Below are 12,689 nucleotides of genomic sequence, written 5' to 3' on the forward strand. Positions count from 1 at the left end.
GTCTCTTGTATCGGGGGCCACCGGGCACCTCCCCCAGCTCCCGCCTGGCTCCGCGACCTCGCGTCTGCAGCCTGAAACGGGCCCGCGGTACCTGCGCGCGTCGGGGTCAGCTGCTCCGAGGGCTTGGCCCGCTCCTCGGCGGCGTGGCTCCGCAGTCCGTGCAGCTCGGCCACGGGCAGGAAGGCCGGCTCCAGCGCCTTGGCCGCCAGCAGGTCCTTCTCGCGGGCCCGCTGCTCCCGCTGGCGCTCCAGCTCCCGCTCGCGCTCCTTCTCCCGCTCGCGCTCCAGCTCCTTCTCCCGCTCGCGCTCCTTCTCCCGCTCGCGCTCCCGCTCCTTCTCCCGCTCGCGGTCTGCTTCCCGCTCCCGCTCGCGCCTCAGCTCCTCATCCAGCTGCAGCCTGCGGGCCGGGGCACGGGGGTGGGGGGGTGACGGCGCTGCGCTGGCGGGGGGGCCAGGCACAGGCCCCTGGCACCGCGACGGCAGACCCGCAGGCTCACCCGGAGACCCCAAGGCCCCCGGGCCGAAAGCCGCACCCCGACTCCCCGAGCCGCACCACACGCTCCCGCCAGGAGGCCCGCGGCGACGGAGCTCGACCGAGACCAAGCTCGAAGCCGAGCACCGGCCGCCCCCCTCTCGCAGGTGAGCAGCCCGGGCACACGAGGCCTAGCCCGGCCGCCCGGCCCAGCACAGGGCTTACCTCTCAGCGCTGAGGCTGGACATCCGCTCCGAGTGCAGCGCGGCCAGGGACGAGTGGGAGAGCTCGGGGGGGTAGCGGACCCCGGAGAGGTGCAGATGCATAGCGGACGGGTGCAGCGGGGGCAGGGAGCCGGGGGTGGGGATGGGGTAGAAGGGGGACCGCAGGGCTGACAGGCAGTAGGAGTCCTCCATCCTGCGCGGAGAAGACGGGGCGCCGCGAGAACCCGAGTTAAAGAAAACAAAGCCCAGGCCCATCCGAAGGTGTCCTCCAGCCAGGGCCGAGCGGCCGGGAGCCTCCCCAAAGGCCGTGCGGGTAGAGGCCACGGCCGGCCCCAGAGCCCGGCCGGGACCCTTCCAGGCCTGACCCGCAGGCCTCCTGTGAGCAGCAACCCGCGCTCTACGCACGCGTCGGGCTGGGATTTGGGAGGCTCCCGCACAGAGCACGGACGTGGGACACACTTCCCCTGGGGCTGCTCGGTTACGCAGAACAGGCAGCCCGTGGGGGAGGGGCAGCACGGACGACGGGGGGACTCCCACCAGGGGCAAACCCCTAATGGCGGCCTCGGAAGGCTGGGGCTGCTCTGAGACACGGAGCCTGGCCCCAGGACGTGAGGGTGACTCAGCGAGGGGCCTCACCTGAAGGCCGGGTGGGGGAAGGGGTGCGGGGCCAGGTAGCTGGGGTGGTAGTAGGCGGCGGCGGCGGCGGCGGGGTCCAGGCCGAGGGGGGGCAGGGAGGACATGCGGAGGTCCTCGGTGGTGTGGTAGGGCCGGAAGCTCCTCAGGTAGTCCTCGGTCACGGTGCTCGGGGGCACCACGTGGTGCACGGGCCGCTGGAGGCTGCGGGTGGGGCCGGACGAGGGAAGGACAGCGGTGAGCAGAGTTCCTGCTCCAGGCTGAGCAACGGGTCACCCCCCCCCGCACAGCCCCCCCGCTCCCACCTCTGCCAGAACGCAGGGTTCTCCAGGGACAGTCCTGGCCCCCACGAACGGGGGCGCAGGCGGGGTGGGAGAGCCAGCCGTCACGGCAGCGTGGAGATGGAGAGCAGGCACAGACGGGGCCGCGGGCCCGGGGCTCAGCCACCATCTGGCGGCTCTCCGCCTCAGCTGGTGCAGACCCACGGCCGGGCACCACCGCCAGAGCCTCCGGGATCCAGACCCCAAGCACACGTGCCCCCCCCCTGCAAACTTACTTGAGTGGTGGGAAGCGCGAGTCCTGCACCACAGAGCTGGGGGAGATGCCGAAAGGGTAGGGGGTGCTGAGCAGGTGGGAGGGGATGGCCGGGCCCCCCGCCTTCTCCTGGGGCAGCGGGGGCTCCACGATGAGGCGCTCCCGACCACCGCTGCCGCCCCGAGAGCCAGCGTCCTGCTGGAGGGCAGAGAGCACCGGGTCAGGACCGCGGTGGGGGCTGGGGCCTCCTCCAGACTGAGAGGCTCGCGTCTGGTGCGCTTTCCTTAACCGTTTCTACCCCATCCTGCGGGGCACGCAGGGGGCACGCAGGGGGCAGCCCCCCCTCCGGGAGGACACGGCTTCTCACGGCAGGAGGGCTGGACTGAAACCCATCTCATTGCTGGGGCCACAAAACCAAGGGCCCGTGAGGGGACAGGGCACAGAGCAGGGGCCCCCACCTCGCACCAACACCCAAGCCCTCCCCGCGTGCCCTTCGCACAGGGCCCTACCAGCTCCAAACCGAACTCGGGGGGTTGGATGGTGCTGTTCCAGCACCCGCGGGAAGTGAGCTCCGCTCCGCAGCAGGGAGCAACAGAGCCAGCCGGGGCCCCCCGCCTGCGGATCACCAGGCACGCACCGGCGACCCCCAGGGGCTGAAGCATCAGCTGCGCCGACAGCTGCCAGGGCGCATCACAGATCCCTCGGCCCCCTGGTGCCCACAGAGTTGCAAGCGAGAAGCTGGCGCTGCCCCCGGGCAGAAGGCGCCAGTCTAACCCCGCTGCCGACCCCCTGGGGTGCTCCTGGCACCAGCCACAGCAGGCGGCTGGGGTACCCCGACGGGTCGGACCTGTCTGTGGACACCTTCGCATACCCTGGTGGTGGGCGGGGGCCCCGCCGACCCTGGGAGACCAGAGAAGAGGCCTGCTCAAGGCAGGGAGGCGGAGGAGGAGCCCCGACCGAGACCGAGGGCAGAGCCGGCCACGGCTGGCCACACGGAGGGCCCGGAGGAGTGTCTGCCCCGGGAACACACACCACCCACAGCCGCGACCCCTCTGGTCATTCACGTGGCTAAAGGGAGCTGAACAGCAAGACCCCGAGCGCGTCAGTAGCAGTCGGGGGCTCCTGACGTCTATTCAGAATCTTCTGGATTCTGGAGCAGGCGCCAGCCTGGGGGCGGGGGGGCCTCCACTATCCCGACAGCCCTTCTCAGCCTAAGCGAGGTCACAGCAGCCCAGGCCTGACCTCAGCCACGGGGCTTCTGAGGCATGGCCACGGGCTCCCCCAAGCCCCATGAGCTTCTCGACCAGGCCCTTCCTCCTGTCCTTCACCTGCCTGGACTGCCATGTCCCCCAACCCCGCTCCGGCACCCGGTCTGGCCGCTCCTGAGAAGCAGACAGCAAAGCAGGGCCGCAAAAAAGCAGGCGGCAGTCATGGGGGGGTCAAACTCGGCCTGTCCACCCCAAATCCGTGGTGTTTCCACTGTGTCGCAAAACACCAAGCACACCTTGAAAACAAAGGGGGTAACCACCGGACGTGTGGTGGCTGAGCCCCGTCCCCGGAGGAGATGGCCTGCTCCCCACTCCTCCACCAGGTGTTCCTGGCTCGGCCAGGTCCAAGGCTCTCTGGCGCAGGTCGGGGAGGGGAGGAGCAGACGTGCTGCGCCCTCCGACCCCCCAGCCCCCCAGCCCCAGGGCGGGGTGGGCCGTGGGAGCAGCTGAGGAGGGCCCGCCCCGGCCTTCCAGAAGGCACATCCGTGATAATTAACTGAAGGAGACAGGCCGCTGGCTGGAATTTTTAATGAGCGGCAACATCTGTTCCTGCCGGCACGCTCGCACGGCCCCTCTGCTCACGGCGGGGTCCTCGCGGGTCCCGAACCCCGCCCTGCCCTGAAGGGGCGTCCACGTGGTGGTATCGCGGGGACGCGCGCACCAACAGCCTGGGTCAGAGCGAGTCGCCCAGAACTCCCACCTCCCACTGTTCCGGAGACTTCTCTACAGGGGCCCACGCCTGGCCTCAGGTCCCGCAGATGCCTAGTGTGGGCACGGCCCCGGCGCCTAGTGTGACGGGGACAGATGCACGGACATCAAGGGGAAGCAGGGTGGAGGACCAGCACGTGGCCCGCCCGCGCGAACGTCACAGGGGCCGTTTGCAGGTCAGGGCTTGCTGGGTCCTCCCACACGCCTACCACGTGGCACGGGTGCCCCACGCCACGTGCTCCGCTCCTCGTGGGGCCACCACGGGATGGAGACGGCGCCATGCCTGTGGCCCGGGACGGACTGGACAGGGCACGGCCTCTGCATAGGGAAGCTCCCCAGCTGCCCGAGCGGGACAGCGACGGTAGCCAAGGGGCTGGACGGCAGAACCCTCGGAGGAAGTCCTCGCCCCAAGGACCACATCTGGGGAGAAGCTCCAGGCACTGTGTACAAATCCCACAGCAGAGCCAAGCCTGCCACGCGGCGGGGCCCGAGTGCACCGTCCCCGGAAACCCCTTGTCCCCTCAGCGGGACAAAGCCCAGCTTGAAGGCGCCTGGGCCAGATGGCACCTTCCCGCCGGCAGCGGACAAACAAGGCGCTGGAGAGCCTGGGGGAGGGGCGGGCGGGCGGGGGGTTCGGCAGGCCGGACCCCGCGCCTTCCGTCTGGCTGGAGCCCCGCCAAGCTGGTGACAGGCACCTGGGAACGAGGTCGGCCCTCCTGGGGCGCTCAGAGGCTGCCCGGGCGGGGAGGGGCTGGGGCGGGCCCAGGCAGCAGCCCCCAAGCGGGGCCAGGCCACCCCGGGGGCACCCCAAGAGCGCGCGGGGCTCCCACCGCCGTCCTGGCAGACAGGCGCGCGGCAAGGAGCATCTGGGGGCAGCTTTTATTTCTGAGCGGCGGCTGCAGGCACAGCTGTACCGATGAAGGGAGGACGAGGGGGAGGACGGGAGGGAGGGAGGGAGGGAAATCCGTCATTCTCTGGTGATTAGAGAGAGGGTTCCAGTCAGGCAGGCAGGACATGCCCTGTTAGCTTGAAAATAAACCATTTCTCATTTCAGCGTCCTTTGCAGCTCCCACTACCCGGGAAACAGGACCCTGGCGACCCCGGAGACGGACAGGGCCCAGGCCCCGCCCCCACGACACCCCACCTGGCAGGAGGCGCCCCCCCATCCCCTCCCCGCCTTCACGCCTCTTGCTGGCTCCGCTCCCCAGAAGGATTACATTCTCCACTGAGCCTTTGTGTGGAGCTGATGAGCCATACATCATCTGCTAATCCAGTTCCCGTCCCGCCGCCCTCCCTGGTGGTATTAGTGTTTCATTAAGCGCCGCAGTGGTAAACGGCTGGAGCAGATCTATCACGGCCCTTTCTCTGGGGTGACTAAATGTTTCCGAGGCAGGCAGGACCCTCGGAGGAGTCCCATGGCGCAGGCGCTCGTGGAGGGGAATACATGGGAGGCACCCTAGTCTCGGCCAATAAGGGGGGAAGGAAGCCCCTCTGGGGCAGGGCAAAGGGGACAGGGCAGGCCCTGGTGGGTATCACCAGTCAGGGCTGAGCCAGGGACACGGCAGGCAGGACCCAGGAACACCCCCGCCAGCCCCCGGGGTCCTAAGGTGAAGGCGGATTGCCAGAGGCAGCGAGCCCCCCTGGAGGCAGGAGATCCCGGTGAAGACCCTTCATCATCCCTTAAACCAGGGCTAGCTCAGGTGTCTCCAAACCCTGGAATCTGCCCGCCAAGCCCTACCTGGGCTCTCCCACCCCCAAACCACACACGGGGCAGAGCCAAGGGCCGAGACGGCAGCTTCGAGATGCACGCAGGGCCACATCCAGGAGGGCCCCAGCCTACAGCTGTTGCTAGGAATTCAGGGATCCCGGCTGGGGTCCTTGTGGATGCTCACCCTGGGTCAGGGCCTGCCCGATGGCTACCCCCTCTGTGGACAGAGATACAGGCTGTCTACCCCCATCCCCCAGGGCAAAGACAGATCCTCCGAGATGATGGGGGTGAGTGTGGCCCTGGTGCCCACCTGCCTCTCCACTTCCACTTTTCTTGTGATCTAATAATTAGTATTTCCGAATACTGCCACCCCCCTGGGAACTAGGCAGAAAAACCCAGGAGGGAAACCTGGCCAGTGTTCATCCCCCTGCTGGGTACCCACAGTGGTTCCCCACCCGCCCACCCCCACACCGGGAGTCCCGGGTGTGCTGGGGAGGGGGGTCAGCCGGGGCGGGGATGAGGGAAGGCTCCCAGGGCTTCCGCAGGGCAGCAGCCACACCAGGGAGCCCCCAAGTACGGGGCAGGGCGGCCCTGGAAGTTAAGACGGAAACAGGAAACGCTGGTCTCTTCCCTACTTGGATCCTCATTGGAGCGATAATCCCAACAGCTACCGTTTACCAAGTGCCAGGACGTGCAAACACCATTCTAAGTGCTTCACACAGGGCTACGGATGAAACAGTGTCATCCCCCCCAATTTCTCATGTCGGGGCACTGACCCCCAGGTCCTCAAAATGGGAACACGCTGGGAGGGCCTGTGAAGAGGTCATTCAGGTCGGCCGTGATCCAACATGACCAGTGTCATCAAGAAAGGAGATCAGGAGGCAGACGCGCACAGAGGGAGGGCCGGGTGAGGACCCAGGGAGAAGGCGGCCGTCTACACACCCAGGAGAGGGGCCTCAGGGGACAGCCGCCCTGCCCACGGCGGGGGCCAGACACACAAAGGATACATCTGTCGTGAGCCCCTGGTCTGGTGCTTGGTCGTGGCCGCATGACCGGCACCCTCGGATCTTCTTCCAACACACAGATCCTCCAGGCGAGCGTGCCGTGGGGTCTCGGGCCCCAAGCGCCGCCCTCCCGTGCCCATGGCCGCACCCGCCTCCGCCCCCGTGCCCTGGCGCTCACCTGTCGGCTCTCGCTCCTCCAGACGCCATTGACGGTCTTGGTTGGGGCGATCGTCACCACGGGGGGCGTGCTGGGCACACTGTGGCCCCCAGGGGGGACGATGATGGGGCCCATGGGCACGCGCTTGGGCGTGCTGGCCGGGGAGCTATGGTTGGTGGCTGGCGAGGACACGGGGGACGACTCGCTGCTCAGTGAAGACCCTGCGGGAGAAGGAAGATACAGCAGCGTGAGCGGGGGTCACACCCACCAAGGGCTCTGGCTGTCCCCAGCCGCGCCCCGGCTCACCTGAGCCCCGAGCCCCAACCCAAGGGGGAAAGGAGCTGGGAGCGCACGCAGGCCGGGCAGGAAGGGCGACCCCTCCACGCACCGATGGAGCCCGGAGCCCTGGCGGAGCGGACGTGCTCCCAGCGCGGGTGGGGCAAGACCCCCAGGCTCAGAACGGGGTGTGTGCTTGTAGACGGAGGGGTTACAGGAGGCCCCGGCGGCCGGCGTGCTGGACGGGCTTGGCAGGGTGGGGACATGGGGAAGCGGCCACGGGAGGCTCATCTTTTTTTTTTTAGATATCGACTGCAATCTACTCCTAAGTTTTTAAAATTGAGATCTAGTTTGGGCGCCTGGGTGGCTCAGTCGGTTAAGCGACTGCCTTCGGCTCAGGTCATGATCCTGGAGTCCCGGGATCGAGTCCCGCATCGGGCTCCCTGCTCGGCGGGGAGTCTGCTTCTCCCTCTGACCCTCCTCCCTCTCATGCTCTCTGTCTCTCATTGTCTCTCTCGGAAATAAATAAATAAAATCTTAAAAAAAATAAATAAATAAAATTGAGATTTAGTTCACCATTTACAGCACAAAGGTCCCTGGTTTCTAGCACATTGAGTCGTGCAACCAAGACCGCTACCCGGCTCCAGATCACTTCAGTCTCCCCCCCGCCCCAAGAACCTCAGAACCCAGCGTCACTCCTCCCCGTCACTCCTCCCCGCTGTGCCCCTGGAGGCGGGCTGGAGGCGGCAGAGCCGGTGGGGGTGGGGGACCGGGCCTTCGGGCGGGCTGGCAGGAAAGCGCTCCAGGGTCCCCCGCAGAAGGCCCTCGTCGGCTGCTCCCCCCGCAACAGGCAGCAATGAGGTCATCATGCTCCCCAGGTCCCGGCCCCCAGCAGGCACCCGCCTGGTCTCCAGTGGCCCCACACCCTCCCCGGGCACGTCCTGGCTGGAGTGCAGGCCGGGCCTGGCCCGGGCTAGTCCAGCACTGTCTGGGGGTCCTCGAGAGGCCAGCCCGGGCCCGGCGAAACCCACGGCGCGCACACATCCAGCCCGCACTCGGGGAAGGAGACCCCCGCACGTGCCCACACCGTGGTGGGGCCACACACTGGCTCACGCCGCCCAACCCCCGTCCCAGACCACCGACCCCAGACGGACCCCCCGTCACCTGAAAGCACGAGAGCAGCTGGGGCTACGCACGAGGCAGGACACACGGTCAGCTACGGTGACGGGCGGGGGGCGGGGGCTCTGGCCGAGCTGCACGAGGAGACCACCGCTGGCAATCCCAAGCAGCGGCCTGGAGACGCCCCGTATTGCTCTTGGACTCAAAGGGAAAGCACTGACCCTTCTGAAGGGTCCCCACGGGCACCTTCTGTTGGCAAGAGCCCCACGTGGGTGGGGGGAAAGGGAAGCAGGGTCAGCAGAGAGAGCCCCTCGTGGAAGGAGAATCCCACCGGTGTGCAGGCATCCTCCCAGATTTCACTCCAAACCTGCCTCGTTCCCAGGGGCCAAGGGACCCTCACCCTGTCTCCACACCAGCTCCAGTGGCCACACTCACGTTACCAGATGGAACCTCCCAGCTGCCAAGGGGTCACTGCGGTGCCATCTATCCTTCCTGCCCCAGGGAGCCCTGACCAGCCAAGCGTGGTCTCAGCAGCATCACCAGAAGTAGAGTGGCTGGACGTGGAGGCCCCGGCGACATCGGGACAGACCCTTGACCTAAGCAACAGAGCTCCCTAGGCTGGTACACGCGTGTGCAACTGTGCAAGGCAGCCCCAAGGAGACGCCCAGGCCCAACCCCATAGGCCAAGCCCCAGAGCAGCCCAACAGCACGTTCTGCTCGGCGATATCAAGACCACCACGGAGGCCGGGTGTCCCTCACGGAGCTGCCCGAGGGCCGCTGGCCCTGAACGGTGACCCCCGATTCCCCAGCTGAAGCAGCAACCCCAGCCCCCACCCCAAGAGTTCTGCCACCCCACGCTGGCCGGACCAAGCCCAGCTCTGCTCCCCACTACCCTGGGTGAGGCCTGAACCTCCCGGTCAGAGGTCATTACCACCGGGGCAGGGTCAGTACTGCACAATGGGGCCCCCTTCCCATCCCAGTGGGGACAGCCTGAGGCTTCGAAACAAGCTCTGTCTGGCCAAGTCGGTGACCAGCCGGTCCTGCACCTGAAGCTGGTTTCATGACCGCCGCGGCTTTTGGGGGGGGCTGTCACAGGCGGATCCAGCCAGTCCTGCGAGCAGAGCTGCCCTCGGGGCTGGTGGACTGCGGCCCGTGCTGACCGGCTGACCAAGAGGCAGCTCGGTGCTTAGTCCTGCACCGTCACCCAGGTCCGCGCAACTTTGCAAGACCAGCAGCATCTTCAAGGCCGCAGCCCTATTCCGGGGAAGGCACCCAGCGACGCGGGGCTGACGCCCACCAGAGACACGGCAAGCGGCCTGTGGGCAGCCGAGACCACAGGGGGCCCGTCCTCAGGCTGGAGCGCCCCCCCCCCCCGCCCCTGCAGGGGCGGCAGGCAGCGCACCCACTGGAGTGCAGACAGCCCGCTAAGGCCCGGTGCGGCCGCCGGGGCGGGGGTGATAGGCGGCTGGCCCCTGACGCGCGGGGTCACTCCGAGACCCTGCCCCTGGACACTGGCCATCCGTGCACTTTTCTCTGGCTTATCTAGACTGTGATAAAAAGTTCCACTTTGCATTTTTGAGAAAAAAAAAAAAAACACCAAAAAACAGAACAACACACTAGATAAGGGATCTTTTCCTTAAAACAGAATTTCCACGGAACCTCTGTGGCCCCGCACCACACAATGCCCACCTCCAGCGTGCAACTCAACGGTCCCGGCACCTTCACAGAGGGGCCGCCACCACCCCAGAAAGGAAGCCCGAGCCCCCAGCCCCCAATCCCTGTGGTCTCCAAGGATGTGCCCACTCTGGCCGGTTCCTATAAACGACCCTGCGGTATGTGACCTTCCCCCCCGCTGCTGCTCACTCAGCGTGGCTTTTATGGTGCGTGCGTGCGGCCGTGGGCGTCAGGACCCCCTTTCTACGGCCGGCTACCCCCCCTCCTACGCGGAGACCCATTTCGTTTGCTGTGCCCAGCCCCTTGGCTCTGTGAGGGCTGCTGTGTCTCTGGCGCTCACGGCTCGTCTCCCACTCAGCCCCGCGCTCGGCCGCCAGGCCCACAGCCCGGGCAGCCCTGCCCACCCTCTGCCCGGGGATGGGGTGGGGGAGAGACAGGTGCGCTCTGGAGCCGAAGCAGGAGGCAAGGAAAACGCACACAGGTCAAGAGCACTAGTGATCAAGGCAGAGGCCGGCAAGAGCCCGGAGGAAAAGCCGGGGTCAAAGGCCAAGTGGGCTCTGGGCCCCCAGGCGCTGGGCAGATGGGCCAAGGGCCCACACGGCTCGCGCCCCGCGGTGCGGCAGCCCTGGGGGGCCTCGCAGGCAGGAGCACCTGCCAGCACCAGGCGCCCCAGGCCACTCTCCTCCCCTCGAAAAGGCTCCGCCTCATGCCATTAGCTGCCTCTCTGGATTAACCTCATTTCTAATCACCAGGGGGTGAGGGGTGGGGCGGGGGGAGCTGGGGGGCCCAGGTGCACTTGGACCAGGAGGCCATCGACAATTAGCAGTCTCATCCCCCGGGGGGTGGGCGTCAATGGCCGGCCAGAGCAGGCGATCGATCCCTGGCCACGCACCCACAATGAGCGAGCAGCCACCCCGACCCCGCTCCCGCGCGGCGGCACCAACCTATGCCCGCCCTCATTAACTGGAGGCACGCGGCGTCCCCTCTGCTGTCTGACTCAGAGGATTAGCGCCGGGGCCCCCGGGCACATGTAATTAACAGCTGAGACCCCAGTCCCGGCGGGGGGTGGGTAGCCTGGAAACAAAACCGCAAGCTCTCGACGGCCGTCCGCTCTCCCAGACACACAAGCGACGACCACGATGACGCACCCCCCGCTGGACTCCGGAGTGAGGACCCCCACCCACCCCAGCACCGTAGCACGTGCAGGGCGAGGCCAGCTCTCAGGCACACTGCGCCTGGGGCCTCACCCCTGACGACAGGGAGGAGACAAGAGAACAGTCTCCCTAAAAAGGGACCCTCGGGATGTCTTCCTGGGATGTCCACTCCGGGGGCTGGGCCACCCGAGCTTGGGGGGCCTGGAAGGGGCAGCACCGCAGGGACAGACTTGTGTGTGGGAGGGGCCAAGCGCAGGACCCCTGTCCCAGCGAGGGTTTGCCAGGCTTCATCCAGGCCAGGCAGCAACCTGGAACCCATGGCCACAACCAGGGTGGGGCAGGCTCCCCCGAGGACCCTGCGTGCACCTGCTCGCCAGGGCCCTCTGCTCACTCCTGCAGTCTGTTCTGTCCCAGGTCCACCTCGGAGGGGCCCTGAGCAGACTGCTGTATTCCAGAGGACGGACAGCCTCCACTGCCTCGCAGTTACGGGGTGCCCTGCCCTCCCCATCCTCCCCCGACCTCCCCAGGCCTGGTGGGCGAACGCCATTTGGACCCAGAGAGCAGACTGGCCACCAGCGCGGCCCCCTCTGCTTGCAAGGCTGAGGGGCCGTGGGGCCCGCAGGAAGCCTCCCGGAAGGCTGGCAGTCGGCTGGACACAACTCCCCGGACAGTCCCAGAGTGGGCCTCCCCGGAACGTGCCCTCTGGCGTAGAGCAGTGGGGAGCCCTGTCCCACCTCACGGCCCCCGGCGCGGTCCTGTGCCCGATTTGCCACCACGTGACCATCCGTAAACCCAAATCGGCAAAGACAAGGTGTGGGTCTGTCTTACGAACTGCGTTCCAGGGGCCCGTTACTGGCCTATGAGCGGGACTGGGGCTAGCAAGGAGCACGGAGGCAGAGAGAGCTTCGGGGAGGGGACAGGGCCAAGTCGGTGGCGTGTCTCCACAGCCGGGGAGGCCTGCCGCGCCGAGCACCGCCCCCTGGTCCATTGTTCTGGTCATACCCTTCCTGCCCAGCCAGCCGTCCCCCCGCCACCTCCCTGTGTCCAGGGCCCATGCAGCTCCCAGGCCTCGCTCTCCTCCAGCTCTGGCCTCCCCTGCCCTCCGGCCCTTGCCTCCAGAATCCCCAGGGCCCAGTGGACAGAGGAGGTCCCCCACCCCCACCACGAGCTCACACCTGTGCTCGGAGACGGATGGGGCCGCAGGTGCCCACAGGGAAATGCCAGCGCACGGCGGACACACACATGCGGGGAGCGTGCCAGGCAAGATCTTTCCTTCCTGGGTTTGGCTGTTTTCTCTGAAAGAGGCAGATTTCAGGAGGCAGCAGGGAAGACCCAGCCTGCTCCATCAGGCCGGCTGCGTGACGCCCACGCTGGTGGGCAGAGTCCCACCTGCACCCTCCAGCGAGGGAGGGACGCGTCCCCGCCTCCCTCCCTGGGGCTCAGGCACAGGACCTCTGCTCCGGCAGCTCCCGTGGCCCGGCCCGGCCGTAACCAGAGCCGCCTGCAGAGCCAGGGACAAGATGAGGCAGGCAGCCAAGACGCCGCGGAAGGAAGCCAGGCAGGGGCACCCGGGTTCGGGGCTCTGGACCTGCAGAGTTAGAAATTCAAGTCCAGCTGCCCCCGCCCCCGGGGCCGGTGCTCTTGGAAGACGCCCCCTCGGGGGAGGCGGTCGGCCACCCCACGGGGCCCAGGGTGGCAACACCATGCGCCTGACACACTTTGCTGGGACTGAACAGGTCCCAGAGGCTTCGGGGCCCAC

The 12,689-nt window shown here is 67.3% G+C and overlaps 1 protein-coding gene across 5 annotated transcripts in view; it reads right to left on the reverse strand.

The window, feature by feature from the left end:
* GSE1 (Gse1 coiled-coil protein) overlaps positions 1-12,689 on the reverse strand; it is a 400,566-nt gene that overhangs the window by 18,362 nt on the left and 369,515 nt on the right. For 4 of the 5 annotated variants that reach the window (XM_045890624.2, XM_045890621.2, XM_045890623.2 and 1 more), the window contains 5 exons: positions 6,729-6,928; positions 1,885-2,060; positions 1,332-1,532; positions 697-888; positions 92-396 (listed from right to left, as the gene is read on the reverse strand). In XM_045890624.2, the coding sequence (XP_045746580.1) occupies positions 92-396; positions 697-888; positions 1,332-1,532; positions 1,885-2,060; positions 6,729-6,928 (1,074 nt within the window). The remainder of the gene's footprint in view (positions 1-91; positions 397-696; positions 889-1,331; positions 1,533-1,884; positions 2,061-6,728; positions 6,929-12,689) is intronic. The other variant, XM_045890622.2, reaches the window with a different exon arrangement.

This window comes from Mirounga angustirostris, unplaced genomic scaffold, assembly GCF_029215605.1.
Source record: "Mirounga angustirostris isolate CCGP_5_RB_7025 unplaced genomic scaffold, mMirAng1.0.hap1 SCAF_16, whole genome shotgun sequence".
In the NCBI taxonomy this organism is placed as follows: domain Eukaryota; kingdom Metazoa; phylum Chordata; class Mammalia; order Carnivora; family Phocidae; genus Mirounga; species Mirounga angustirostris.